At 38.7% G+C, this 27,760-nt stretch overlaps 1 protein-coding gene across 10 annotated transcripts in view; it reads right to left on the reverse strand.

Annotated features, from left to right (window-relative positions):
* PWWP2A (PWWP domain containing 2A) overlaps positions 1-26,379 on the reverse strand; it is a 39,483-nt gene extending 13,104 nt beyond the window's left edge. For 4 of the 10 annotated variants that reach the window (XR_010660941.1, XM_065919021.1, XM_065919022.1 and 1 more), the window contains exons 1-2: positions 25,725-26,379; positions 8,783-9,747 (exon numbers count right to left, since the gene is read on the reverse strand). Coding sequence is in view for 7 of the 10 variants with exons in the window: in XM_065919021.1 (XP_065775093.1) it covers positions 8,783-9,747; positions 25,725-26,299 (1,540 nt within the window). In the remaining 3 variants the exon portion in view is untranslated. Of the gene's footprint in view, positions 1-538; positions 2,280-2,594; positions 9,748-18,061; positions 18,224-20,439; positions 22,681-24,406; positions 24,714-25,724 lie in introns of those variants that run through there. The other 6 variants (XR_010660940.1, XR_010660939.1, XM_065919023.1 and 3 more) reach the window with 6 other exon arrangements.
* Positions 26,380-27,760: the final 1,381 nt, after the last annotated feature.

A 27,760-nucleotide genomic window follows, 5' to 3' on the forward strand; every position in this document is an offset into this window, starting at 1 on the left:
TATCAGAAGACAGACCAAACACTGAGCAAAGGGTTACTGTTAAGCCTTCTCTTTTATTAACCTATTTGCTTGTTTCCTTTTTTCTCTACTTTAAGTACAGTATAAGTAAGAAACACTCATGTATCATATCAGTGTAGGCAACTCTGGGATCACTGATTTAGATAATGTTCAGTCCCTATATTTTAAGTTCTAAATCAGAAATAGTAGCTAATCACAACCTTAAAAAAGGCTTTTCTGATACTGTAAAAGAAACTTTACACAGCTTATCTATAAACATGCTTACTGAATTTTAACTCGAGAACAGATTTCTTAGTAAATGAGGTTCAATAATGAGGTTATTTACCCTTTTGTTTATGGGAAAACAAATACACTATTAGCTATAACCCAACAGCAATCACACAAGTAGAAATATGAATACACAAAGAATTATCTTTTGAACCTCTCCCTCCATGGGTAAAACTTAGGTTTCAACAATCATTCTAAAGAATCTCCTTTTCACTTCTAGGCAAGAAGAGGGTCAAAAAAGCTGCATCCTTACCCTATGCGTTAATCCCACCAGTGCCAGAAAGGCTGTGTAAAATATTAACATGCAAGGCCCCAGTCTACAGAGCCTGGCCTGTGAGTCTTCTGTGCTAAGGCTGAGTTTCCCCTCAACGCTTTTAGGGTCTCAAGGTTTTTCTTTAGAATTGACCACACAGGATCCATTAGGAAGAACCAGGAAAACCTGACGGTGAGATAGTAAATAGAAGGAGAACTTCATGAAAGGCAGGATTTCATTGGAAATTACTTATTTTTGTCCTTTTTAAGGGAAAAGCTTATATGCCACAATCGCAACTATTCCCTGGGATGCAAGCAAAGGCATAAAGGGGCAAACCAGAAGAGGGTAAGAATTTTCCTTTTTAAGGGGAACATGAACAAATGAAGAAGAGGAGGTCACGCTCTTAGAGCAAAGCCCAGAATTAATAACTAAAGAACTAAAATTATATACATCCTGCCGCCTCTCTTAATGCAGTGTAGCATGATGCAACATGAACCACCAGGAAAAACATTTTACAATAGACATTCTGGTTTTTCAGCCTCAATGCTGTTTTTCTAACTGGTTCTTTTTTAGGGTTTTAGACAAACTGCATAGTTCTTCCCAGCATTCCAAGACTCCCACCAAGATGTGCCACTCCCAGCTGAACTCCCTGCTAAAAACTAAATGGTGAGGGGAAATCACAGGTTGGTAAACAACAGCACCTCAAAAATGAGCTGCGGATAGAAATGACTACCCTCTGGAAAATACAACCACAGCACACACAGATCAAGGCCTTGGAATGTGAGGTATTTCCCTGCTAGAAATGGGAAACAATCTCCTACTCAATCTTACCAGTGGCACTAAGAAGGAATGTTCAAGTTAATGTCCACTTTTTTACCAATTGGCAAAATTTTAAAATAATAAACACTGAGGTTCCAAGAAAACAAGAAAACCAAAAAACGCTAATTTATGCTACTTAAAAGCTGACAAGTATACGTCTGTGGTTCTAATGCCTTTGGAAAGTCTTCCTAAGAGGACCTCTGCCCCACTGCGCCCCGCCAGTTCAGACACTGCTCATGCCTTTGAAGGCCTTTGAGATGGTGACTGGTCATTGGTACGCAAATGTCTGAAGCACAGTTACTCTTCCTCATTCAAGAGCTGCAGTGTTCACTGACTTCTCCTCACTGTAACCTCCGTGACCTCCAACCTAGTTGCTCTTCACAGGTGACTGTTGAGACTACTCGGATCATGCCACTTTTGGGTATCTGATCATACTATGATTAGTGGGATTTTCAGATAAGAAAATGGCAACCCACTCCAGTACTCTTGCCTGGAAAATTCCATGGATGGAGGAGCCTGGTGGGCTATAGTCCATGGGGTCGCAGAGTCGGACATAACTCAGTGACTTCACTTTCACTTTCAGACAAGAAAATTTAACATTTTTTAAAAAAAGTTTATACTGCATGTATGTTGCAGAAAGATACTATCCAAGGCTACCAGAATGAAATTTCTATGCCACATACAGAAAGTGGTAGTTATAACAGCAAGTATTTAATGTTAAGTCTTATGGCCAGGCAGTTTATGGCACTGATCATTTAAATTCTCACAGTTACCTTTTGAAGAGGTACTATTTTTCTCCCCATTTCACAGATCATGACACTGAAGTAACCTGCCTAGGATCACACAGCTTGGAAGTGGCAGATCCAAGTCAGGCTTTGTCTAGGAAGTCTTAGCTCAAGAGCCTGTACTTTCCACCATGTGCCTGAAAAGTGAAAAAGAACGATCATTTGCTCAATTAAAAGACTGATACCAAGCACTATTAGTGCAAAAATGTTAACAAACACTCCAGCTCACCTGCATCTGTCAAGTTATATTCTCATAAGTATCCATTTCTATCATTTACACTCAACAGGATGATCCTCTCACATTTCTTCAAAAAAAAAAAAATGAAGTCTCCCCAGGCAAGCGGGGGCGGGGGTGGGGGGGAACCCTATTGTAAAGTATAATGGGAAAGTACCTGGGGAAACGGGGCGGGCGTAGGAAGGGGATGTACTCCTTCCAAGATTTTTCAGTAGCTTTTGTGCTCACTTAGGCAGCACATTTATCAACTTTTTCGGTAGCTTTTAAGCGAATCTTTGTGCTGCAGAAAACTAAGTGAGGGATACTGAGGATTACAAAATTATCTTAAATATTTAAACAACAAAAAGCCCTTGCTAAAACTTGATGTGCATTATAATTACAAGCTTTTTTAGTTTACATGAAAAAAATTATAATACAGCCATAACACTTTGTCTATGTAACTAGGGGTACCTAGTTTTACTTCTAGATAGCTGCACTGGGTAGAAAAAAATCATAAGGAGGTTTAATTACGGTTCTGGCAATAAAAGCACTCTAAGATTTCTAAGTCAATAAAAGGAAGTTAACTGTCACATTCTTATAAGGAAAACTCCATACTTAAATAATGACTGTGTTTTCAACTTATTTTTTAATGAGATCTTACAAATATCAAAAACTTACAAGAATATTTATGTTAAGCTTAAAGATAAGTAATTTTAGAACTGGCCAGTTTTCAACATCAAAGTTTTATGAAATTGTTTCACAAACCAAAATGTCTAAAACAAAAGGCCCACAAGTTAGACTACATATACTACAGCCATCTAATTTATTCAGTGAACAGTGATAATTTGACTGAAATTCACTCTTGATAAATCCTGGTTTCATTTCCTTTACACATCCCCACAACCAGTCTTTATGCTAGCATGACACAGGATCGTATAAGAAAAAAATTCAAGTTTGGCAATCAGTTTTTTCAGAGATTAATTAGATGCATTAAAACCTGACTCTATCCAAGATGAATTTTAAGACAGGGTATAAAAATTCAGTATTTCCTACCAGAGTGTGGTAAACAAGATGATCTTAGAATTCCAAACAGAATTATCTACATATGTCAAAGAATATCTGTTTTTTTCATTAGTAGTACTGACATAAAAAGTGTAAAAACAGTACCCATATTATGAAAATACGGTAAAGAGTGTGATGACATGTAAACAAAGTTTTGGAAACTAATTAATTCCAGTACTAAAATCATTTAAATGATTTTCATATTCACAAAACTGTTTGTCATTAGAAAGTGACAGTTTTAACCCAAAACCTACTCTGGTAAATAAAATAACTTAAAAATTTTACCAAGAGGTAGTTATAGTTCTTAAAAGTGGGCACCAGTAGCACAGGGCAGGACTGTAGGTTGGTGAGGAAGGAATGCTGGAAACCAGGCTGCCAGAACAATGCCATCCAAACCTAGACGGCTGCTACCCAAAACCAAATTACAGAGGGATGGTAGTGATGACTACTCAACAGTGTGGATGCACTCAATGCCACAGAACTGGTTAAAAGGGTAAACTGGGTTAGGTATATTTAATGAGTTTTTAAATACCAAAAAAATAATGCTCTGTTAATATAAGAGAAGAAATGAGTTCCACCTACAGTCACAAAAAAAGTAAACAGGAAAAAGGCCCTGTTTGAGTCTACAAAGGTTAAGTCTCTTACTTGAGTAGGTAAACAAAAAAGCTGAGCTGTTTCTCTTCTCATCTCAGCGTCAACTCTCCATTGTAAAAACACCAAGACATCCTGGAAAACTAAAAATACATACATCATCTATATCCCTAGGACTGTAACTGCTAAAGCTTTCATCTTTTAACATTTCTGTTCACTCTTTGTTGAAATGAGGTACACAGTAAAACACACACAAGCAAATAGAGTCTGAAGAGCCTAGTAACTAAGTCAGAACAAGGTGAAAGTAATTGAGACAGCTTAGCTGTTTTATTTCTCCTGACAACTGGCATGGCACCAGCCTCCTGTTCTATTTCTGAATTCCCTCTATCGGGCATTTTAACATCAACCATACTAGTATAGTCCCAAAGAAAAAAGTAAATTTGTCCCAACTTACAAATAGGGTCTTCAGAATTCTCTGGCAAATCCCCTACTGGAGACCACCACTGGATACAAATCAGAACACTGTCCTGACTTTACATATTACCAACTTTTCTAGACATTTGCCAGCCTCTTCTCTGCTATGAGTAGTAACAAATGTGAACCAGTGCAGCACAGAGTGTAGAGAAATTAACAACTTAAAAGGGAAAATCTAATTTTAGATCCAAATTATTGGTTCCTTAAGGTATTCCAGTTCCCAACTCAGTTACTCTATATAAAAAAGATGTACATGTATATAAAGGAATGTGCATAACCACTAGTAAGTACCACCGGCTCAAATAGGGGTGCAACTATTTTCACATTAGATATTCAGACTTAATGTATATATTCATTTAGTTGATTTTAAGTTCATTATTCCTTTGCCTGCAGTCCACCCTCATATCTATATATTCCACCTGTCTTTTCTACTCATCACTATAAACTTTACTCATAATATCCAAGTAGGGACAGTGTCAAGTCCCGCAAATGGGCTTCAGACGAGTGAATTCTACTTTCTCTGTTTCACTAGTAACAGATCTCTGGTTCCACATCTAGAAAGAGCTCCTTCCAAATTTAAACCAGACCCTTTCTGATCTATAAATTCTAGAAAACTAAAACACACTCTGATGCTTTACATTTCTGAAGATTTCTAGAAATAGACATCTTTGGCCTTCACAGCTTTTACTTTGCCTAGTTTTTCACCTTTGCTAATCTTGTTCTAACCAGTCTTCTTGGACCACTAGAGACTTGGCTTAGTATTCTAAGCCTAGTATTCTTCTCTGCACAGGGGAAAAATACCCACTTGGTTGTCTCCATAGTAAGATTGCTCCCCTGGTGGTTCAGACAGTAAAGAAACCACCTGCAACACAGGACACCTGGGTTTGATCCCTGGATTGGAAAGATCCCCTGAAGGAGGGCATGGCAACCCACTCCAGTATTCTTGACTGGGAAATCCCACTAACAGAGGAGCCTGGCAGGCTACAGTCCATGGGTTCACAAAGAGTCAGACACGACTGAGCGACGAAGCACAAGACAAAGAGATAAGTGTCTTCTTTTTTGTCATTAAAAAGAAACTTAAAAATGACTACAATTACCCAATTCTATCTCCATCTGCAGTGGACCCTGGATAAATATATCTTAGCTGCTTAAAAAAATTCTCTTTGAATAAAACAGTTTAGTATGCAGCTATTGGTATGCAGTGTTTAGAACATACAGTACATCTTAAAGATTACAGAATTTTTCAAACTAGTTTCCTTATTGAAAATTCAGATGAAATATACCAGACTGCTGGTTTAAAACTGAGGGCTTACTTGGCATGATTAGAGATCATGCACAATTGTGATTATGCTTCAACTTTTTCCTCAAAGGTATGGATTGTATCAAATTAAGTTTGACTTTTATATTCAACAATCATGAGTTTTTCTTTTCCCCATGGCTTCTGAAACAAATTTAGTTTATCCCACAAGAGCACATTTGCCTGAGCACTTGACTACATTAGCAATATCCACTGTCAAAAACATGTTAGGATAAAACTCACCTGGATCATTTCACGAGACGTTGGAATGACATAACTTAGGTGACTTTGCCTAGTTTAAAACTTCCTAAACCTTAGATTTGAAACTTTCAAAAAATAACTGAATGAATAAATTCACTAATCTGAAACAAATACTCTGAAAACCTTTAAGATACTTCCTTAAAACCCCTCAATCACACTGAACTTCAGCCTATTATAATCAAAGAATTTAAAAAATACTAGTTATTTCTGTTTGCAGGAAAGAATATGTTCTATTCAAGTGAAACATCTTTTTTTAAATTGTGTGTTTATTATAATCAAAAAGCATTGACTGAGTTCCCCAGAAGAAATTCTACTTGTAGAAATCAGTACCTTACCTTAAGGAAGCTGACAGACTATTGATCTCAGTCTCCTTTAAAATCCTTTCATAATTCCATAGGAACTACAGTATTTCAAACTGATTACTTAGGAATCCACAAAAAGTTGCTCTCTTTAAAAGTTCCAAGTTTCCAAAAGTGTCAAAGTGACATTATATCATACTTAAAGGTTAAGTTGGATGCATACAATATGAAAGCAACTTATAAATATTGGGAGAAACGTGCCTCCAAAGGCCATCAGATTTTTCACTAAGAATACAAAAGCTAAAAGTGGAAAATAGATCAAATCTTAGGGACAGATGGACCACGTAGAAAATAGTTAGCTAAGTTACAAGCCCCAAAAGCAATGATACCTGAGGCAGAAGAGATCAAGCAGAGTCTTTGTAATTACCCAAATGTAAAACCAAAAAAAAATGAAGCATGCGATGAAACAGTAAAGCTAAATATGAAGTAATTAAAACCCATGTACTTATAAGAAACTGGCTGGAGGACAGGCTCAAATCTAGAAGCTTATCAGACCTCTAAACTACAAAACCCCTCAATTTGAATTTTATCTATGCTCAGATTATATATTCCCTGATAGGGCAAATAGGAAAATATAGGTGATTTTTCTTTTATCTTCTCTATATACTATTACAAAGAATAATTTTCTACCATCCTGAAATTTTTCAAAGCTTTTTGAGAAACACACACAAATAATTTGGATTTAGTCGATTTTATTTACAGCTTGTTTTTTTTTTTTACATTTCAAAGCATTACACAATTACAGTTTCTCATTTTCTGACCTGCAAACAGATAACCTTAAATGGAAATTTTTTTTAAAAATTATCAAACTAGGTACATCCAGAATGCAACAATTACATATATGACAATTAATTCACAAAGTGTAATTTATCGGGACGTATCCTAAGAATTTAGGAACAGCCAGTCAGTCAGGAGAAATCTGACCAAATTTAGCAATCAACTATTTACATATCCAAAGACAAACCTATCTAAACTCCCAAACCAGAAGTTTGAAAGTTTTTAAGTCCCCACTGGACAAGAGAGAGGGCGCGATGATTCAGACCTAGCCAGCCTTTACAGTCTTAATCCTCAGTACTGGGCTGCTTCCCCAGTCTGCAACTCAACAGCAAGCATCGCAGTTTGTCAGACATCCAAGTCAAACTCCTGTGCCATTATGCACATAGAAAGTACTGGTTAATTAAAAAACAAGAAGTCATTAAATATCCTCACTGTTCCCCCCAGCTCACCAGCCCTTAAGATCCCAGATATGCAACCTGTGTCACACAGTGACAGGCGATATTTTATATATGTATGCATCTATGTACACACATACACATACATGTGTGTATACATATACACATACACACAGTACTAGGTACAAATGGCAATTAACAGTCCCTGCAAAAATTCATTTTCAGTTCAGGCTATGGCTCCTATGCCTTGGGATGGTTTTAGACTTCAAAACTGAAAAATACTGCTAAAATCTCCTTTCCTAAAGACAAAATTTGATTGCTTGTTCAGTTTAAGCTTCTGTCTAAAAATGGCTATAGGGTTAAGTATAAAAAAGCAGCCAGCTGAGTGCAGTCTCTCTCGGGTTTGGCCAAACTGTCTTGTAGAAGTTACCCCCTCGCTAGACTAGAAAACCTGGGCGCCTCCCAAAGGTTCTTGCCTACCTTACTGTCCATGTTCACGTTTCAAACTGTGTCAGCAGAGCCCGCACTTCAGGGGTCAGCTGCTTGGCAGCCTTAGCTGCCTCTGTGATAGCCTTGCGATACAGGCCCTTTCTCTTCTTATTAAAGCGTGACTGGAAGTTTTCTAAAAAGGGGGAGAGTTGCGAAAGAGCCAGAAAAGATGTTGTTGGAGACCCAAACCATGAAATACGGGCCTCCTGTCGGACTAAAAGACCGCTATCTTTCCGGCTCACAGTTATGGTAAGAATACGGGCTGGCCACCAGGGGAAGCCATATATCTTGGCCCAGACAATGTCCCCTACACATATGGTCCTGCCATCTGGTGTGACGCACTTAGAGACGTTTTTGGAAAAGACTTTCATTTTCAAGGAATTACTGAGCTTTTTCTCTTCCTTTGAAGAGGAGGAAGTGGAGGTGGAAGGTGCATGCATACAGCCTGGAGGAAAATCAAAACTTTCAGAAGAACTACACTCAGAGTTGGAGGATTTCAAATCATCTGTGCTATCAATGCTACACACTGAAGCACTGGAAGAGTCAGATTTCTTTTGATTTAGGGTCATGTAAACAGAGATACTGCTTTTGCTGCCCTTTCTGCCCAGGGTCTGCGGTTCCTCCTGCTCACCAGGCACAAGCACTTCAGTTGTGTCCTGAACCCCACTGCTGGCCTCTTCAGGGCCTTTGGAGGGACTCTGACTTTCTGAAGGGGCCTCACCTGCTGAGCGGGTAGAGGTGCAACGGGACTGGGGCTTGGGTGCCATCTTGCTGCTTCGCATTTTCTCCAGCCCGGTCTTCAGAGAAGAGTCATTTTCTTCATTCCTGTATCTCTGGGGCTTTAAACGAACCCGGGGTGGAAGAGAGCCTGAGCTAGGGTTCTGGTATCGACGTGTGAAATGGACCTTTGAATGCGCACTTCTGGATGTAGAGGTTTCACTCTGCTTCTTCTGTGCCTTTTCTTTGGCAATTTTCAGCACTTCCCGAGCTTTTGCATGATCCATGTTTTTATTCTGGAGCACTTTTTTAGTATTTAACTGAGCTTTTGATGTATTTGCCTGAGCAGAAACTTTGACTACTCTGCCTCTGCTGTGAGTAATATTTGAAACCTTAACCACAGCATTTCTTTTCTGGCTTTCATTTTGGTTTCTCCCATCCACCTTATGGTCAGTTTTCAGTTTTTTGTTCACAGTAGTTACACTTTCATTTCTCCGTTTTTTATCTTCATATTTAGAAGAGTCACTTGCACTACCACCTTTTCTAATTTCTTTCTTTTCAGCAACAACACTGTTTTTACACTTGTCACACAAAACTTGCCTGGGTCGGAGTTTAATAGCATTCATTATTGAAGTAGGTTCTTCCCTGTACATTTTTCGTTTGGGTCGCTTAATTTTCCGGGGAGGCGGCTGAGGTATTGATTGGTTATATGTGTCCCTGATAAACAAAGGGGGAGGATAAGGTGCTCCTTCATGGAAGAGAGGTGGTGGTTTGGAAGTCCACAGGCTTTCGGCCAAGCTGAGCTCAGGAGGTGGGACAGGAGAAGGATCGTTGAGAACAGCACCATTCACTTCACGCTTGACTTCTGTCCCTTCTTGGAATGTATTACTTTGGAGCTGCATGGCTTCGGGTTTATCCTTATATTCCCTTTTGGGAAATACTGTCACAGGGATCCCATGGGGCCCAAACCTTTGAAAGAAATGAAAGGAAAAAAAGAAGCCATTAAGTTAGTATCTACAATTCCATTTCTTGAAAGACCACCTACTGTTTATGTGACCTTTCTTAAAAGTTATTTCACTTTAAAAAACAAACCAAAACCTACAGATGGACCTCCCCACAAATGTCCCAAAGCATACCATTTCATTTTTTTGGTCTTACATTTTGGCATACACTCAACAGGAAATACTCAATAGTTGCTCTAAGAAATGCCATGACAGCTGCTGTTATTTAAAATAGATCTTTTCAGTCTTGAATCAGTAAGGCAATTCTGTCAGATAGCTTAATATTTAATGTCATTTGTAACACTCTCTCAACTAGACATGACCAATAAATGCAACTATAAATGTGTAGTATATGGATTTTCCTCTGGTTATATAATAGCTTTTAAAAGCTTCACAAAGCAAATTTGCCCTTACCAACACCAAAATATTGAATCAGTAAAATCCTATCTCAGCTTTATTGTTTAAACCCTAAAGATTCACAGGTTTGCTTCTCTACTGTTCTACCGTAGCTCAGCCCCTTCATCCATCCCACCCCATGGGGGGGGGGGGGGGGGAACAACACAGAAATATTAGAAATTCAGGTAACCTCAAAAGCAGAGAGCTGTAGAAATATGGCTTTCGAGCTTTTTAAAATCACATCGCACATTAAGAAATATTTTCACATTGCAATCCAATACAATGTTTATGCATGTATACGTGCACACATACATACAGAAATGCACACAACTGAGCAGAAGCGTCACTAAATACTTAACCTTATAATATGTTATACATAATTGTATTTTTTTTCTACTCTGGTCTATTTTCATTTGTTTTGATGCTAGTCAGATGCATTAAATGGATTTCAAAACTCCCTTACAGATCCAAACCCAGTCTGTGAAGCACTGGTAGAGAACAAAAATTTCTACAATGATCAATTTCTAATAAAACAGGGGTCAAATAACCTTGCTTCTCAGGTGGACTTACTGTGGTTTAATATGCCTGAGCTAAACATCAAGAACCCTTACATCTAAACTTGATATTTACTCAGAATCCTGCACATAAAAATAAAATCACACTACCAATTTCATCAAGTACATGTTAACATGCTAATTTTAAGCACTAATTGAGTAAAATAAAGCAAAAGTGCGCAGAACCCAAGAACTGGCTTCAAATAGTCAGGTAAACCCCTGACCTTATTAGATGCAAATGTTTTTATAGATCTGTTTTTCTGGAGAATGGATGAGTCTCGGTTCTCACATCCTCTAAACCATCCTTATGTCCCTGAAAATGTACTGAATTCTTCATTGGAAAGAAATCTTTAGATTGAGTTCTTAGGGCTACAGATACCTAAACTTGGGCAGGGATACAGGAAGAGCCAACACCAGGATATTTGGTTCCAAGGCCTGAGTGGTTTTCTTCCTGAAGTCTTTTGTTAGCTTGACTATGACAAACCAGCAACTTTTAGCAAATATAAGCCACAGAGGAAGAGGAAAGCCTTCTTTACCTAGGGTGGGACAAGTTTGGGTCTGTGCTAATCCACAAAGGGAGAACAAATTCCTCACTATGTCAGACTTTGCAAAATTAGCTTTCAACTGTACACTTCAATACAAAAAAAAAAAAAAAAATTTTTTTTTTAAGTAGCTTTCTACTCCAGTATAGCATTTTGTATCCAAGTGTTTGATTCCTGAGTACTTAATCGCAACGTACTTTGAGTATTTGGCCTTATACGTAAGTGCTCAACACTCTTTCAAGATGACAGGAAGGCAAAGTATTTTTGTGTTTTATTCTGGAGATACATAAAAAACTTAATGAGGTGAGACCACTATTTGTATTAACAACAGAATTCCCTAATCTGTATAAGAAGCCATCATTCTGTCCCATTATACTTTCACTTATTTCCATATTTGAGAAAAGAACAAATTTTCTTCCTTTCATTAGGGATAACTAAACTGCAATCATCTTAGTTTGTTTTCTTTTTTTTTTTTTTAACAATTTTGTATTCTCAAGCAGTACTAAACCCCTCTAAATTCAGTTTTTGCTTGTATAAAAGAGAATAGCACTATTTCCTACCTTAGAGATATCAGGGAGGTTAATAGGTCAATAAATGTTAACCATTTTTCAAGTAATTTGATCTTACTTTCAACTAATAATTTACTTGAGTTTCAGATCCTTTCTATATCTCTTATGTATCATTTGGCCAATTACTTTAAAGCTGTTTATATCAAATAAGCTGTGAAATCTGATATGTCCACCTTCATGGAGTTTTTAATAAGAACATTAGTTTTCCCACTAGATTTTTTGTCTTTCTTCTTATGCATATATAATACAAGTATTACATATTTTTAATAACATAGGGAGGCACTTAATTGTATAATGATAATGGAAATTGCAGGCCAAAAAAGAGAAAAAAAAAAGAAAGAAGCCTAACTAGTAATTGTGGGTAGTGGATTGGCAAATATTTTTTAACTGATAACAAAACTTTCAAAAAGAACCAGAACAATAAATTAAGAGGAAAAGGGCATCAATGTCCTACTCCATCTTAGTGATCATTTTGGTTACAGTTCCAGGAACAACACTTAATACCATGGCTGTTTTCAAACTGAGTGTGGAAAGGCTGGTTGCAAAATCAATTTTGTGAGTCATGTCTATGATTTAAATTTTTTTTTAAGTGTAAATATATTTAACTGCAGTGCATCTGTCTCATGTATATGTGTATATACAGGGGTCACAGATAAAATATATGTTACTATGCTCAAGTGTGAAAGCCAATGACTTATGAAACTGTAACCTTAATAAGAATATAAAGTAGCAACAAAACTATGGTCTCCTAAAAACCCTAAAAGCTAATTTCTCAAAAACAGTTGGGGAAATCTATAACACACCACCACTCAACGGTGCTTGAAAAGGGAGATTTTTAAGCCCTGCCCCAGACTGAATGTGAAGACTCTCCTAGGGTGGAACACAGGATCTGAATTTTTAGCAAGTATATCTGCTTTACCTTTTTCTAAGGTGAAGATATTTATGTCCCATGTGAATGCTCAAAGAGTGACCTCAGCAGAGGAAGATTTTAATGATCAGTGGAGAGGAAGATAGCGGACTAGTATCCCTTGCATGAGCTTTTTCCAAAAGAACTTTTTACAAATACTTCAAGAGTTGAGTAGAAAGATTCAAACCATCTCTCCTCTTTCCCCTCCCCTTCTTTGTGCAGCACGAGGATATTTATTAACACATTAGCAACAACTCATTCTAACTCTTATCCATTTCCAATGTTTAGTACTCAAATCTTCTAAAGAAAAATTATTCAGGCATTATGGCTTAATTAAAAATAGCTTTTGGATATAAAGTAGACAGGATACCTCCCTGCCCTACTTCTGCAGATTCCTGTGAATCTAGTTCAGAACTAGTTTAAAACTAGCAATCATCTTAATCTAGGAGTAATGAGTATCAAAATTCTGAGGGCAATACTAGGGCTTAATAGGTACTTTGTGTCAAAGCAAGAGAAAATCACTATGAAAAACAATCTTCAGCCAATGTAGATGTGAAACAAATGCTCAGTAAAGAAGTTCAGGCAAGTTAGTTGAGACAGACTCCAGTGTCCCATTTGGACCAAACCTCCCTCCAATCAAGTGTATGAAAGAAAGACAAAGGGAATCCTTTCTCTCTCAAAACTCTTTTCTCGTGTAAAAATCTACAGTAGGAAAAAATTATATGCAATTAACCCATTTTTTAAAATATCCAGAGGTACTCATTTCAAGCAGATGTTTTCAGAACATCCCTAAATTACCAATAGGTTCAATCATAAGCGAGCTGATTTTGGTTCACACTGCATCTCTGCAAGATTGGTTGTTAGGTCAAATGAAATTAGTTCAATAGTCAGCTACGTACAATAGAAAATTTTATAAAAATAAAATACAATGTACATCTATGCCTCAAAAAATTTAAAATACAAGCCAGCACATCCACTTCTGAGTATTTAGCCAATAACCGAAAAAAAAAAAAAAAAAGGAAAGGGTTCTCAAAGTGATTTGCACACACACACATACATAGCAGCATTCACCACAGGCTAATGATGGAAACAAACCAAATACCTATTAACTTACAAATGGATAGACATACAATGCAGTTATTACTCAGACTTAAGAAAGAAATCCTGTCACATGCTACAACACGTATTATCCTTGAAAACATTATGCTAGGTGAAATAAGTCCATCACAAAAGACAGTATGATTCCACTTATAGTAGTCAAATTCACAGGAGTTACGTAATGGGTACAAAGTTTTAGTTTTGTAAGATAAAAAGTTCTGAAGATCTGCTTCACAACAATATGAATGTACTTAACACTGCTGAACTACATACACTTAAAGAGTATATTTTATGTTTTTACCACAGTTAAATTGTTTTTAATTGTCTACTGAAGAGGGGCAAGTATGATGAGCAGCAGTATATTTCCATGGTGATAAAGGAATTATTACTGCAGGGGAAACAGTAATTATGATGGAGGTGACAGGACAACACCCTGACCCGAGTAGACTCAAAGAGAACATCACAGGGAGGGCACGTGCCCGCAGACGTGGTGCCCTGAGCCTCTGATGGGCAAGCGACAGACAACTAGAGGGAGGGCAGTCCCCATTTCCTACATTCTCTATTATACTGCAACTAAATGCAGTACATTTACTCAAGAAAAAAGTTTTAAAGGACATTTTTGGGAAAATTAATAAAGTAATGAAACATGAGCTACAAAACAGATGAAGATTCTCTTATCAACATTTCCTGAATTTGAAAACTATGCTGTGATTATGTATGAAAATATCTTTGCTCTTAGGAAATAAATGCTCAAATATTAAGAGGTAAGGGAGAATGATGCATGCAATCTACTCTCAAACAGTTCAAGAGAAAAACATGTTTATATAATGAATGATAAAGTAAATGTGGCAAAATGTTAAAAATCAGTGCAGCTAGATAAAAGAGTTTAAGTTCTCTATTTTGAAATTATTTCAAAGTTTAAAAATTATTCTAAAAAGTATAATCTTAAATTTAGTTTACACCTCAGTTCCATCAAAACTTTCAAGCAGGGACTTCCCTGGCGGTCTAGTGGTTAAAACTCCATGCATCACTGCAGGGGGCACAGGTTCGATCCCTAGTTGGGGAACTAAGACTCTACATGCTGTAGCACAGACAAGAAAAGGAGGAAAAAAATTAAAACTTCCAAAGAAAATATGTAAAAAAGAAATATTGTTCTCCTTAAGCATAAATGCCCACAAACTCACCTCAAGTACCGCTAAGCACAGAATCTATTCAAATACAAGTACTAATTAGTCAGATAGTACAAAACTAATCCCCAGCCCTACAGTCAACTATAGTAAGTGAGACAGAATGCAAGAGTCGCTGCTAAAGAAAGGTTCTAGATCAGAGGGAAAGAAAGCACTGAGGGAGGATTAGTGACTAGGTAGTGAGCCTTGCAGTAGACTACACCTGGAAGGGCCCAAGGAGATTCAATGAGAGCAAAACAGGAGTGGCAGAGTGGTTGCCTGTTTTTGAATGTTGGTAACCAATTAAAGTTAGTTTTAAAAAAGCAAAAAACTGAGCAGGTACAGTAAAAAGTCAACAGGTGAAAAGATGCAGCACAGGAATTACCGTCAGCAAACTGACACCCCTTCCATAGAAGACAGTTCAGAGGCTTATGCAAGCAATAAAATACAGATAGTCCATACGGTGGAAAAAGAGGACATGTTGAGGAGCATGTGTATGAGGGAGGGTTAGGTAAGAGTGTGACTGATGAAGAATACAAGTCTCCTAAAAAGACAAGGTCAGTGAAGGCTTCTGATTACATAGTGATGAGGCCAAAAGTACAAATCACTTGTTAAAAAGTTCAGCTGTTCTAGTCTCATCCCACCATTTAATAAGTAAAAAGAACACAAAACACCTTCCTTTCCCTAAATTTGAAGTTTGTCTTCATCAAAAGTGAGCCCTTTTCAATTATGTTTTAGAAGCATGTAAGAAGCAGGACTAAATTTCCCAAGTGACACTGTAACTTTCTCTTCATGACAAAGCCCATAATTCCCTCAAAATCCATCTGCCCCAAGGGGTTATTGGGAAGAAAAAATTGAGACACATCCCTCATTATACATCATGAAAACTCCTAGTTATCTCACTCCTTCATAAAATATAAATGTCATCCTTCCTTATTAAAACTGGAAAGTTATACTTCACCAATATTACTTGAAGCTTATAGACTTTTTCAAGTTATTTGAAGATGCAGATTATACTGTGGGCCACAATGCATTAAGTTGGGTGGCTATTCAAGAAAACTTATTTAAATGACTGTAACAGCTGCTGTCATTTAGTTCTGCCACTTAATAGCTACTTCATAAAACTATGAATAGTTAACAACTATACTGTACTTACTTTGTGCCAGGCACTGTTCCAAATTATTTACACCAACTGATTAATGATCATAATGTGTAGCTGATGAAAAACTAAAGCACACACACAAAAAAAAAAACAAAAGAAAGAAAGAAAAACTAAAGCACAGAGTGTAATGACACTCCCAAGATCACACAGCTAGTGAGCAGTACAGCCAAGATACAAATCCAGGCAGTTGCCCCCAAAATCATAATCCTAACCACAACTACTACTGCTCCCCCTCAGTTCATCAAGCTACTTAACCCCTCTTCTCACCTCTAAGGGAGTGGAGGAGCTGACAGGCCCACATACTGTTTCCTGAACCCCATGGAGATGGACAGGCCTCAGAGTTTTCCCAGCTTTCAAAAGGTAATAAGCACTGATTCATCAAGCATATTACTAGTTCAGTCGTGAAATGAAACAACTTCACGTTAAATGGGATAAATACGTAATATCCTCATATAATTTCAGTCAAGTTAGGTTTTGCCACCAAAAAATTTAATAGAAAATTGGTTTCAGAGTTTTTTCAATATTGGAATTGAAGTAACTTGATAGAATTGTCAAGATTAATTAAGAGTATATGTAATTACTGCATAGTAGGCATAATATATGGTAACTATTACTATAGTAAAATTAATACATATCTGGGACTTTCCTGGTGGTCTAGTTGTTAAGATTCTGCATTCAACTGAAGGGGGCATGGGTTTGATCCCAGGTTGGGGAACTAAGATCCCTGGTTGGGAACCTGTGCAGCCTAGCCTAAGTAAGTAAATAAATATTTAAAAAATATATTCAATTTGGTTAACTGAGTGAATGGATATTTTTAATTAAAAGCCCCAAGTATTATAAACGCAATCTGCAGGGACTGTGGGTACCCAAGTGAGTGAGGAGGGAGGGAAGATGACTTTAGCAACATAAAAACAAAACATCCACATATTATGAACAAGAATGCCAGGAAAAATTAACTGGGGGTGGGGAGCACGGGCAGGTTGCATAAGTTTTAAGAGAACATCTCTGTAACTCTAAGAATCTACTCCATCTTCTATAAAGTCTGTGTAATTCCCTTTCATAAATACAGTTTTTGGAGGAAAAGAAAGAGGTTAATTGTGAATAATTTAGAGTTTAAGCTCCCACTCATATACCTTCAACTAATCCTCTGAAATAGGGATCCCCAACCTCTGGGATCTAATGCCTGATGATCTCCCGTGGAGCTGATATAATAACAATAGAATCAAGTGCACAAGAAATGTAATGCACTTGAATTATCCTGCAACCACCCCCCTACCCCGGTTCATGGAAAAACTGTGTTCTGTGAAACCAGTCTCTGGTGCCAAAAAGGCTGGTAACTGCTGCTCTAAAAACTACTTACCTGGATATTCTGGAAATATGGGAACTATAGAGAAAACACACTTCAATCTTTTTCAAAGCAAAAATGGTCACAACATCTATATAGTATTCAAATTATTTAACTCCCTAACAGTAAATTCTTCTTTTAAAATAACCATCCAAGAAAATGATAATGACCATGAAGTGGCAAAATATTTTTAAGAGCCGACAAATCTTGACTTCACTTTTGTACAACATCACTTAGAGAAAGATACTTGAAAATGAACACTGGTATAAACGAATCTTAATTATCAACATAAATACTAATCAGAGTTTTCAAACACTTGGAAAGAATTCCCTTGGTCCTGGCTCTAAGACACCAATACATAGTCTTAAGTACTGTTTCCATTATGATTTCTATGTACTTCTGTTATTTCTTCTGTATTATATCCAATAGGCTCTACCACACAGAGGTCTAAGTTATTTCTCAATGGAGAGACTTTTAAAAAGCAACTAATCAATTAATTTCACTATTTCTATTTTACCACAAACAGGTTGTCGAACAACTTACTATAGGTTAGTCTTTAAAGTCTTTTCCAATTCAATCATCCAGCACTTAGTCAATGCTGATCTTGTGCTCAACAAGCTTCCAATCTGACATTTTGTGATTCCTCCCATGAAGTGGACTCCACTGTTGCCAGGACCAGGCCAACCAAGGCAAAACATTTAAGACCTAGGACCATATATGAAGAAGAAACCCCAGTTTCAAAAATGCCCCAAAGAGTTCACTACATTGAACTAACTGAAAAGCAGTTCACATTTTAAAGTCAAGCAGCTACTTTTGGTGGAGTGAGAACAGAGCACTCTGCCTTTTCTACCTACCAGGGTAACTCCCCACCAAAATTGTAAGCTAAACGGTAACAGGAAAAAATAGTTAAATGTATTAGAATTAGAACAGGGCTGTTTGTAAATCTTAAAAAATTGTATGTCATTCAAAAATGCATTCTCGAGGACTTCCCTCATGGTCCAGTGGTTAAGACTTCGCCTTCTAATGCAGGGCAGGGAGGTTCGATCCCTCCTTGAGAAGTTAAGATCCCATATGCCTCTTAGCCAAAACACCAAAATGTAAAACAGAAGCAATATTGTAACAAATCCAATAAAGACTTAAAAAAAAAAAAAAGGTTCCTCAATTCCTCAGTGCTTTCCTATTCAAATCACAAAATGTGGTTCTCACAAACCACTGTGACTATCAGCTCTTCATCTTATTCCATCAGCAAAAAGGTGTCTTCAATACACCTACTAATTCCTACCACTTACAGTTTTAGGCAATTAACTTAATCTCTGAGCCTTAGTGTCTTAATCTGTGAAATGAGGATTAATAAAATTTAACTTCATTGGACTTCCTAGAGTAAAATGAAACAATATATACAAAGTACCTGGCACAGTGCCTAGAATGGGAGTGGGAAATACATAGTAACTACTGTTAATTATAGAAAGTAAAGCTTGGCAACCTTCTTGCTGCTGCTGAAGTCACTTCAGTTGTGTCCACCTCTGTGCAACCCCAAGGATGACAGCCCACCAGGCTCCACCCTCCCTGGGATTCTCCAGGCAATAACACTGGAGTGGGCTGCCATTTCCTTCTCCAATGCATGAAAGTGAAGGCCTTCTTAGATGGTGGGAATAAGCAGAAAACAGATCTCAAATATTATAGGAATTATGTGTTTTAAAAGGCTAAAAAACTCACAATTCTGTTAAGGCTACTTGGTCCAAAGGTAAAGAGACAAAAATTGACTTCTTAAACTTCTAGTGGGCAACCAGACTTAAGGAACAATTTGCAAGTGTAATTACCAGTTCTACACAAAGGATCTGGATCTGCCACCCAAGTGGCCCATGTATTGCTTACTTCGTAACTACATTCCTATCAAATTACCCAATAACTTTTAAAACAGGTTTAACAAATTTATGGTCCTACTATCTTGGCAAAACTACCCCTCAAAGTCAGTTATCTCCAAATAATGCTCTAAGAATCATCTGTATCAGAATCAGCTTGTTAAAAACAAATTGGTGGAGTGAAGCTCAGGAATCTTAAAGCACATTTGTTTTGAGAAAAACTGCCCAAAAGATTTTAGCCAAAACATTCTCTATTAAATCCATCCAGAGTATAATTTTAACCTCCACTTTCCTGCATGATCTGCCACTAAAGCAAGCTCTGTTCTGCTGGTGTGCCTGAACTAATGAGGGAATTTAGAATGGGACCAATAAATATCAAGAAACAAGGACGTACTTCAGAGGCATAAGTTAACTACTAAAAATATCTTTCATTTTTAATCAATGTGAAATTAACTCAGCCATAACAGAGAAGATGAACACAAATTCTTTAATGGTCCCCCATAGAAAAGCTGATCTTAGGAAGATTAAACCTAGTTCCATCAACAGGTTTGCTTTAAGACAGTACACAGAGTGAAGTATGGTCTTATTCACACATAAAAAGCTGAAATTTAACCTCATTTTATTGGAGACCCAACTCCAATAAAACATGCCTGGCATAATTTGTGTGTAACACATCTAGTTATCTAGTCCATAAAATTCATTTTAAATACTATGATATTACAAGATTCTTTACATTCCAACTAGACTTTTAATGTTCAATAATTAATCACTTCCAAAAAAAATCACTGCAGTCCAACCAGCAATGAAGAGCTTGCTCTCAATACAACATATATTCACAAGTACAGCAGTGGCTGTCCTAAAGCTGCCTGGGTCAAAGTGACTGGCACTCATCTCTACTATTTTACTATGGAAATTCTTTATCAACACGTTTGGATACAAGCAGAATAATCAAAAATATTTTTAAGTGTTTTAAATATGCACAACTCAACACAATCATTCAAGCATACTACTTCAGGGCCTAAATTCTCAACCTGGACACTTAGTATAAGCTACTCATACCACTACTCACTGCTTCACCAGAATGGCTGTATATTTTCCCACCAAAAGTAGGGCTATTGCACCATACGTTTCATGATGTCTGTAAAGAAAAAAAATCATTGTCTTGGTTTATATTTCCTTAAAAAAACAAGTAAATCTATAAACTGTCTTAAGAACTTAGTGAAATATGAAGTTGTCTAAAGAAATCACCTGTTCTTGTTAATGCAACCTGCACACACACACAAAAGTATTTGTAAAAGATCATTTCCAAAATACAACTAGCTACAATCTTTAATAAGTATGTACCACAAAATTAAAATGCACAAGAATTTTTAAGCATATGCCTTTAATTTATATCAGTGCCCAAAATATTGGGATCAGAAAGATTTTTCAGGACTTCAACGTGGTTTTATAACTTTAAAGATGTGAAGAATAGTAATGAACAGTTTAAAGATCCCTCTCATAGAAAGAAAACACAGGTCTCATATGTCCCTTCAAAAGGCTCAGTGATAAAGAATCCGCCTGCCAAGCAGGAGACTTGAGTTCGATCCCTGGATCAGGAAGATCTCCTGGAGAAGGAAACAGCAACCCACTCCAGTATTCTTGTCTGGAGAATCCCACGGACAGAGAAGCCTGGTGAGGCAAAGAGTCTGTCACAACTTTCAGAAAGACTTCTTTTGTTTCGAATATAGATTGAGAAGCCTGAAAAACTACATGTTCAGAAGCTCTGGCTGAAGGCTTTTGTCCTCAGCAAGTTATCTTGCCTGGTTAAACTTTTCTATGTTTGGAATTACTAAAGTTGGAGGTGTGTTTAAGGGAGAGGCCCATAAGTCAGCAAGCAGGCAAGAGATATCCTATCATTTCTACTGACCCAAAACAAAGCCCTGGGGGGCCTGTAGGGGGCTACAGTTGTCCCATCTGTTTACTCCTGAGGGAAAAGAACTATTTTTTAAATGCTATGGAAATGCATCCAAGGGGATGCAATTGGAAGAAACTCAAAATGTGGAAAATTCTACCAAAAAGGCTATGAATTAACAAATCAACTGCAAGGGAATAAAAGTAATGGCAGGAGAACTACAGATGAAAATCTTAGGAAACTTAACCAATTGCAATGTATAAACTTTACTTGAATTCTGATTTGAACAAAACTTAGATGTTAATTTTGAGACGCTGATTGCATATATGATGATGTAAAGGAACTACTACCATGTCAGATATACAACAGTAGTACAGTTAAATTTTTAAAGCCCTTATCTTTTTAGAGATCTGTACCAAAATATTTATGGTAAAATGTTTATGATTTGCTTGAAAATAACCCAGTGGAGGTGTGCATATGATAAAACAAATCTGGCTAACAGGTGATATATGTCAGAGCAAGGAACATCCACTTACCATAATACCATGGATGTTCATTTACCATAAGATAATTAAACAAATATTGTACAACCAATGATTATTCTGTCTAAAATAAGCATTAAGACAGTTTAGCTAGCAACCTGAAGGAATGCTTATTATATAATACTATATAATGGTAAATGAAGAAACAAAAGTACCAAAGTCAAAATTTCAAAAGTATAAGGTTAAGGAAAAAAGACAATAGGAAAACCAAACTAAATTTGGGAGTTACTTGATTACTTTATCTGCTAGTTATTAGACTACTGTCATTAGACTTTGCTAATGAATTCAGCAGTAGACAGGGTTAATTTAAACTACCTAAGAGAGCTGAGGATAAAATAGTGAATAGGCCTAGAATAAACTAAATAATGCAAGCCTCAACTTAAAGCCATTCAGTTTCAAATAAATACTTCACTACACAAAATCTGTTTTAACTAGATATTCAAATATCCTCATTTTTAGGGTGACCATGTTTTTTACTTGCCAAAGTAAGCTACTCTGAATAAAGAAAGGAGATAACAATCAAACCAGGTACAGGAAACCAGGTTACCTGTATAGGATGGTACAGGAAAACCAGACCACTTGGTCACCCTATTTAGGTCTATAAACTGAGGTGTAAAGTTTGTGTGTAAAGTGAATTGCCTTAAGTCAAAATGAATTAGCCTCATAAAGACTAGAGACTGAATCCCAGACAGGCAAAGAGATTTGCTCCAAGTCAAGGTGTTAACTGGAGAGGCAGATGCTAGAAGTCAGCACCCATGTACCCTGAAACTCTGTCCAGATCAATGTACCATTCAGCACCACTTTCTTTTCTTTAGGTTTTTTTTTAATTACATGTGTCCTGCTCCTTTTCCACAAAGATTCTCTTCAAAAATGTCTTCTTCAATCAAATAACTCTAAAAATAAAGCAAAAAATAATTCAATGACAGGAAGGTAAAGAATGTCAAACAAATGCTTACAAAAAGCAGACTCTTGATCAATCCACACATATATAAAATCCTGTACTCTAGGGTCAGACATGAACAACTCTTTCTACATGAACAACTCTTCCAACAATCTCTTTTAGACATTTCTGTGCCACACATGTCAGAATAAAAAAATTAACAGAAGCGTTAACTGGCCCATTGGAAGAAAACCACATGTACAATGATGCACCTAGTAGCCTCCCAAATGTTAATTATTTTCTGATATCTCACTGAAGAGGCAAGAACCAAGGCCTCAGAGCTTACTATGTTCCAGCATACAACTATGAAAATGGGGAATCTCCAGAGCAGGTTCCTATGGCTATGAGCTGACTAAAAATATCTGCCTGGTTCCAACATACACAACCTCTGTATTATCCCATATAGCTATTAGCAGAAGGATAAGCATATATTTCAGAAACATGCACTTCTTTACTTACTACTTAACAGGAAATTTGCCAGCCCAACTGCCTTTCTAATATGAAATTAGAAAATGCACAGGCTTTAGAATCAGATCAACTATATCTGAATCTTTGCCATTTACAAGCTAAATAACTGGCCAAATTGACGGAATTTCCTCCCATATAAATGAAAAATACCCCCAGAATTACGAAGATTAAAGCATGAGGTTCAAAGTCTGTTACTTAACAGGTACTCAAAAAAAAAAACAAAACAGGGAAGCGCCTGTCTTAATTTTTACATTGGAGTACAGTTGATTTGCAGTGTCATGTTCATTTCAGGTGTAGAGCAAAGTGATTTAGTTATACATACACATGTCTATTTTTTTTTTTCATATTCTTTTCCCATATAGAGGAAGCTGGTGTTATCTCTACCTAAAGGTTTCGCTCAATGGCCAAATAGGAAACAACTTATTTTTATTTCTCTTTTGGTCATGTGGCCTTGTGCGATCCTAGTTCCCAGACCAAGGATGGAACCCAGGTCTAGGCAGTGAGACTGCAGAATCCCACCCACTGGACAGCGAGGGAATTTCTGATACAAAAACTTATTTTTAAAGCAACTGATGACTATACTCACAGTCTTGGTAAAATCTGTAAAGATTTCTCTCCTGGATCATCACTTAACCCCAAAACTGCATAAAAGTATGCAATCAAAGTAAGCATAGATTACAAAATAACATTGGCAGATCTATTTTTCCAAATTATATTATGAAAGGATATTCAACTAATTAATCACTGATCCAATAATCCCTCGAAGAGCTACATTTTAAAAACTGTCTTATTTCCTCACCACTTCCATAATGTGTATGCCTCCCATGTAAGCCTCCAGGAGGGTCAGATTGTGTCTCATACATATAGTATTCAGAATAGGTAGAAGGGTGCCTTACATAAATGTGTTCAATAAATATTTGTGGAATGAAAAGCTAATATAGTTCCCTTAATGGCTTTTTAAAAAATACTTTAATGACAGGATCTTTTCATTTCAAAACATTAAAATGTAAAAGGTTCATAACAAGAGCTACAAAAGAAGCTGCTGTTCATTAGAAGTACTGTAGGTAAAATAGAACTGCAATTTCCTATGAAAGAAAATTTTAAAAAATAAACAAAACACCTGGACAATGAGCACCTCAAAACAGGAAAGCACTATGGATTCCATTTCCAGACACAACTTACCTTTTTGGACCTTCCTTTTGCAGATTTGAAATCCAGATTCTCACACAATCACTGCCCTTCACTTCTGTTTGATTCAATAGCATACACACTGCTGACCGTACATTCTGTCTTGCTAATAAATACATCAGTAGAAAGCACACTGGTCTTATTCTGCTTTCTGTTTTATGAAAACAAAAGTGCAAAAGTTCTAACTCAAAATTCTTTATAAATTGAAAACTAAAAAAATTTTTGAGAAGTGTTTGCAGTAATGGTAAAGGCTCCCATCTTTTCCCATACTTCTATTATGTATTTCTTCCCCAAACGAGGACGATTCTTGTGTCTTGATGGGAGGGCAAGCAGTTAAAAGTAAAACACACTAAAATAAGCCATATCTAAACAGGTGAGATACCATCAGAGTGTGTGCTGTTGCAGGAAACAGAATGGAGAGCTATGAATGGGAGTCTCTGCACTTCATATCTGCAAAAGAAGAGAATAAAAAGGTTAACTTAATTCTAGACTCAGAACACAGTATCTTCACCTGTCTAAACCAAAGCCCCAAAACAACTTAATGTAAAAAATGAAAATGTGCTAAAGAGGTTTATGGGGAACTCAACCATTCAAATTGTATCCACAGTTTTAGAAGTTAGTGTTTGAACACTTTTATACCACATCATCTTGATATTAAAAGTTAAACAATAACGAAAATCCCATCTCTTCTTTAAACTTCTCTTAAAATTTATCATAATTACCCAATGTGCTTCCGTATTGAACAGTTATATAGGGGGAATGAGTTCTAACATTAAGAATAACAATCAAATGGCTCATTTTGAATAAATGCTCTTCCCTTTATAAGGAGTGACAGTTAACCTTTCCGGAACCCCAATGCACACACCCCTTTCTCCAACCTCATTAAAGGTTAATTTCAGAACGCAGCAATGTCCCCCACCCTGTACCCCGTACTCTGCGAAAATCCTTCTGCGTTTTGCATTAACCCACCCGACTCGGTGTGGGTGAGCCAGTGTCAGGCGTGAAAGAAGGCTGGGACTGGGGGCGGGATGGGGGGTGAGACCCGGGAGCCCCTCAAGCACTCGCGCCTCCCACCTGGCGGCACACCTGCCTCCAGGCGCCCACCTGGGGTAGGGATCGGCCCTTCGCGGCCCCGCGCGCCGGCCCCACTCAGAGCGCGCGCCACGCGCCGCGCGGTACCCGAGGGCGGCGCAGGCGGCGGGGCGCCTGAGAGGCGGGAGCCCGGTGTAGAGGGGCAGCCCGGGCTCGCTCCCTCCCCCGGGACCGAGCGGGCCGGGACGTCCCGGGGGGCTGCTGGGGGCGGGCACGGTACCTTTTGGACAAATCCATGAGGACCCCGGAGAAGAGCTTCTCCCCGAGGCGGAACGACACGACGAGCGCGTCCTCAATGATGTGGTCCAGCGTGACCCGCACCTCCGAGCCGGGGATCAGTTGCGACACCGCGGAGTCCCCGCCTGCCGGCGGCACGAGAGCCGGAGCTGCTGGCTGGGGCAGCGGCGGTTCCTGGCGCTCCTCGGGAGCCGGGGGCTCCTCCGGCGGCGGTGCAGGAGAAGGTGGCAAGCTGGGCCCTTCCTGAGGCGCGGCTGTCGCCGGCTCCACTACTCGAGCGGGCAGCTTCTCCTCAGGCTCCAGCTCCAGCCCCGCCGCCTCCGGGCTGCGGGCGAGCTCCCCCGGCGGCGGTGGCGGCGGCGGTTCGTCGGCCTGAGGAGAGGACTGCTGCCCGTCAGCCTCGCCGTCCGGCACAGATGCTTCAGTGGCCGTGACCGGGAGGGGGTCAGTGCCGGCCTCGCTGCCGGGGATGGGCTCCATCTCCGGCTCGGCCTCGCCGGCGCCCCCCTCCCCGGGGGACGCTGCAGTCGCTGCCGCCTCTGCAGCCACGGCCGCCATTTTCTTCCTGGCTTCTCCCTCCTCCAACTCGGGTTGTAGCGGCGGCGGCGGCAGCGCTGCTTGGTTCCCTAGGCCTTCCCCTCCCTCCAGCAAACAGTTTTGTCCCGCCCTTACCCGATGCTCGTTATTGGCACCGCGCCATTGGTCCTGTCCTACACCCCTCCCGCACTTGTGACATTTCATTGGTCAGGTGGGGACGTCTATCATTCAATCGGTCCAGCCTTCTCATGCAGAGTAGGAACTTCTCATTGGCCAGACGAGTTGTCAAATGTCGAATCTTAGAGGAGAAGTGGGGGGGCGGGCTCAAAGGGGGCGGGGGAAGTCACAAAAGCCGAGCCTTGTACCTATCGCCTCTTTCTATTGGATGGAAGAGAAAGTAGAGTCTTATGGTTGGCCTACGCTCCTGCCCATTATCAACCAGGTTTTTTTCGGAGGTGGGATAAAGGAGGGAATCACGTGGCGTGCCTGTTCTTTCAAAGGCTACAGAGGGGAGGAGTAACGAGGTGATGAGGGAGGGGAACCGCTTCCCAAGAATCTCTGCGCAGAGGTCCTTAGAATAAATGTTATTTCTAGGAGCGGACCTGCTTGCGGCCGCGTGTGGGCAAGAGAAGCTTCTTTGGGAAGGACAACTAAAGTTTGAAGATAATTCTACAAACACTTTTTGAGCTCCTACTATGCTAGGCACTGTGCTAATGCTAGGGATAGATGTGAAAGACATTCTCCATAACCTCATGGCAGCCGCTTCAGCTCCCACACAAGCAGTGTCTCTTTGAGTACTCTCCACTTTCTAGGAACAATGCACCTACTTTTTTCAAAGTAGGAAAATGCTAATGAAAACAGGAAGAATACTCGGCACACTGGATTAAGCTGATGAATGTTTCAGAGACTAGTTCTGAGGCACTGCTGGACTTCCACATGAACAGCAGTTTTTCAACCCAAATTCACTGGAAAGTGGTCGCACCTGGTTTCTTGCTTCAGCCTTTATCGTTGCCTCGTGTATGCTACAGGTGCAAAAGGCCCCTCTCTTCAGTGTCCTAATGCCTCTACTTGTCTATTGCCACTTTAAGTTTCTTGATTGGTTTGTTTGGAAGACTCTACTGAACCCATTTCTCTCCAAGTGTACCTCAGAGTGAGCCTTTTCTCCAGAAGAGATGGTAGGCACTGAGAATGCCTACAGGAGGAAAGGGAGAAAGGTTACCAAAATTAGGAGTGAAAAAGGGAATCCTAAAGACTCATCACATCCAATACTTACTAAGCATCACCTATGTGCCAGGCACTAGTACAAGCACTTAGTATAACACCTCATGTAATCCTTAAAATACTCCTATAAGGCAGATACTGTTAATGTTGTTTAGTTGCTAAGTTGTATCCAACTCTCTTTCCACCCCATGTAAGTGCACCAGGCTCCTCTGTCCATAGGATTTCCCAGGCAAGAATACTGGAATGGGTTGCCATTTCCTG

The sequence above is a fragment of the Muntiacus reevesi genome, chromosome 1 (assembly GCF_963930625.1).
Source record: "Muntiacus reevesi chromosome 1, mMunRee1.1, whole genome shotgun sequence".
Taxonomy (NCBI): Eukaryota; Metazoa; Chordata; class Mammalia; order Artiodactyla; family Cervidae; genus Muntiacus; species Muntiacus reevesi.